This window comes from Cydia strobilella, chromosome 15 (genome assembly GCF_947568885.1).
Source record: "Cydia strobilella chromosome 15, ilCydStro3.1, whole genome shotgun sequence".
Classification (NCBI taxonomy): Eukaryota; Metazoa; Arthropoda; class Insecta; order Lepidoptera; family Tortricidae; genus Cydia; species Cydia strobilella.
In genome coordinates, this window is record NC_086055.1 from 253,876 (window position 1) to 257,451 (window position 3,576).

Below are 3,576 nucleotides of genomic sequence, written 5' to 3' on the forward strand. Positions count from 1 at the left end.
GTCAATGTGGTGAAGACCGTCATCAGGTCGGCTAAGACCGTCTATATACAAGCTCTGTTGTCGCTATACATACTCCACTTACAGAAGGTTGGTAGAGCAGAAGGAGTGAAGCTCTTCCTTTCTGACTGTCTGTGCGAAGTAGGTACGTATTCAAATACGAGAGTTCATGCTCTATGACGGTCATCCCAACCAAAAACTTATATTTGCCACATTTATCTTGCATTACGTGATATGAGAAGGTTAATAAAAAGCTGTAAGGTAGTTTAGTTTGTAACATGATGGTTGCACTTTTACCGTCTTTCATGTCATGCGTCTCCCGCTCTTGCATTATTGTTAGAAAATGTCGATCACGACACAATAACAGACGATAAACGTGTGACCATATCACAGATCTTCAGGTGTTATGTTTTGGATACTTATTAGATAAAGTGAAGTGAAGTCGGTAACTTGTTGCACTTAAGTTGTCAAAATCAATAAATTATACACAATTTTTAAGAAGCGTTTCTATTATTCTATCTTATATTACCCCCTCGATTCATATTCACGAACTTCTCCTTCATCTCGTTCACGTTCTTCATAGTCTCGTTTGACCATTGACTGAAAGAACTGATCCCTAGCCAGCTTTGATGCTGCCTAACGAATTTGAACCTTTCGTTACTACACGTAGAGATTCTTCTCGATTGCGACAGGCCTCATGAGCCGCTTGCCCGAATCCCACTTAATTTCATCCAGCAGCTCCTCCCGCCGACTGCGGACCACTACTGCCAAATAGAGTAGTATCACTGAAAAAAAAGAAGATTTAATTAATAGGTATTTAACAGTAATAGAATAAAAATCATGCGCCGAGAAAATACATGTACGTAAAAATGACTTCCTAACTTCCTATATCTATCTTCAGATAGGCAAAGCAGTTAAACGATATGGATACGGTGAGGAAAATATTTTTTCTCCCTTCGGAGCCGACTTATAATATCACTTAACTTGTCAATACTCAGAATCAGATCGTAATGATATTGATTCAACTTTAAGAAAGGTAAGCTTTCTGGATTTTCGGAACCTGATTAACGTAAGTAGACGAAATCAGGTAAACAGGCAGTAGTTTACGATAGAAGGATACAGGGTCTAATTAGAGAGAGAGAAGATCGTTGTAACTGGACGCTTTGGGTTACAAAACCCAAACGCAGAGACTGAATATCAGCTTAGTTCAGTTTACAGCAAGAAAGAAAGCCACGAAAAAGCCAAATACGCTGCTTCTAGGGAACTAAGTGGTAGTTAGAAGTGATCCCGAACATATCCCTAGCCTAGGTAAGCCCTAGAATGGACCCCGCAAGGAAAGAGAGGAATAGGTAGGTTTTTTTTCATTGTTCCTTTAATATAAGAATTTGTAATATCACTCGCAGATGTTTCTGCTTGATAAAAAATAGTTTAGAGGAATGGGTCGTTCCAAACAATCCTGGCGGCGTTCAGTAGCATTCGAGCTGGTGACAATCAGGTTATCATGGCCCAAGACGAATCCTGCAGCTCAAACCAGAACAAGATGGCGGCGTACTGTGGACGCCCACTGCCCCACATAGGGGACATAGGACTTTAAGTCAAGTAGAAGGTACTTACTGGAATAAAGAGAATAGATAGAGGTGACGTAACTCTCGCGGACGTCACCGCTGACGTACATCATGACCGTCCCCGCGCTGGAGAGGAGGAGTAGGCCGCCGCAGACTGTCCATGTGAGGAGCAGCCATGGCTGTATGAGGCTTGGACGCTTCTGGAAACAGAAGGTTCAGAGTTTAACCGGATGTCAGAAACATTTAAGCAGCAATAATGTCAAAAGGTCTGACGCGTTTATACGCAGTGGGATCTGAAATATTCTCGTTCAGTTTGAATTGATCATAAATTTATGTAAGTATATGCATGTAAATATGACAAATATGTATTTATGTTGAAGTGTCAATAGGCGGGCCACATAGCCCATAGCAGCAACAGAGCCGGCACCGCGAACATTGCTGACACACAGATGTGATGTAGAATGTAGACTCACCTGGAACAGTCCGCAGACCATGGTGCTGCCAGTGATGAACTGCAGTGCAGACGTGACGGCAGCAACGCTGTAGAACAGCATGGTGGCTGGTGGCAGCCGTAGCAGCAACGCCGGCACCGCGAACAGCGTCGCTGACAGAGCTGCAAACAACTGAACAAACACAGAAATTTTTATAAGTTTCCAATGATAGAACACGAGCAAAATGTTTATTTAATTTAAAAAAGCACCATGACATTTTTGCCTCGGCAACGAACTCCAAGAATCCATTTTAAAATTATTAATGTGAAAGTAATTATGTCCGGCGGACTGTTCACTTTTGGCTCGATTACGATAACATTTTGCCTGTACAAATTGTGGAAAGCTTGATCTTGTCAATGATCAAAAATCAACTTTATCTATATGATTCAACCCGGTGGACTACAGTATGAATCCCAATGCTACAGGCAGTACTTGGGTACTGCCTGCGGGTTGGGATTGGTCCCACAAATCCTAATCGAACATGCGGAACTGCGGACAAACCTGATTGATAAAAATATCTAGGTACTCACCACGCATATGAATCCAGTAATCTTAGCGCCGACATCGAGGTTGATGCAGCAACAACAACTATTCAATCTAAACACACTCATAATCTATTCCTTTACACTTTTCACATAAATCCTCCAATCATTCGTCGACAGAAGTCTAAATATTATCTCTTTCCTACAAATAATTAATAGAGTCAAGAGTAGCTTACTACTATTTATAAATCTACTTCAAATGTGCGTTATTGCAAACTTAAAAATATTTCGTTTACTACAAATGTGTATAATATAGTATTGTTGACAAGGGACTGGCGCCGCACAATCACTAGTTATCATTTATAGTTGATTAATTTTGATGATTTCATTATCCTCGCTGGCTCGTATCTGATAAGGGCAAACACTTGAGACGACGTTTAGGGCCCTGTTTAGGGTTCCCTACCTCAAAAGGAAAAAAAAAACGGATCTCATTTGTCATTATTGTTTTCGAGCTCCCGATAGTCGATAGTTTGTAGTCGATATTGCGACGGAGCTCGAAAACAATATCCCGGTCGATATAAATCAGTGAAAATCTCTGTTTTGACATTTTGCTGGGACGTCAGTTAGCCGCGACCACGACCAGTGAAACCTGTGTCGAGACGTCGGTAAATAAAGGTAACAAAATAAATTCGCGATGGACCCGATTGTAAATGTGATTTTACGAGTATATTTGTTATTAGGAAAACCTATCTCTAGGAATCTACAGACAAGCGTGAGTCGGACTTAAGAAAAAAAAATGTGGTGTACGATACGGAACCCATGGAACGCGAGTCCGACTCGCACTTGGCCGTTTTTAGTGGTAAACGTGCAGCTACGCGAATTTTTAGGATAGTGTTGTCTTGTTTCGGAGAATTTCGATATGTTTTTTGTTAAGAAATTTGTACAAGAAATTCTAATAATTTTCCGACAATTTTACCTGTGTTATGTGTGCCACGAAAAGCACAGCGGCACAGCCACATATTTTGATTAAGATAAGGTGTA

At 40.9% G+C, this 3,576-nt stretch overlaps 1 protein-coding gene across 1 annotated transcript; it reads right to left on the minus strand.

Moving 5' to 3' along the window:
* Positions 1–594: 594 nt before the first annotated feature.
* LOC134747739 (uncharacterized) lies at positions 595–2,694 on the minus strand. Its single transcript, XM_063682363.1, has 4 exons — positions 2,584–2,694; positions 2,036–2,185; positions 1,612–1,762; positions 595–782 (listed from the first exon to the last, which is right to left on the minus strand). Exons 1-4 carry the CDS (start codon positions 2,662–2,664, stop codon positions 658–660), a joined length of 507 nt encoding a protein of 168 aa, XP_063538433.1. The 5' UTR covers positions 2,665–2,694; the 3' UTR covers positions 595–657.
* Positions 2,695–3,576: the final 882 nt, after the last annotated feature.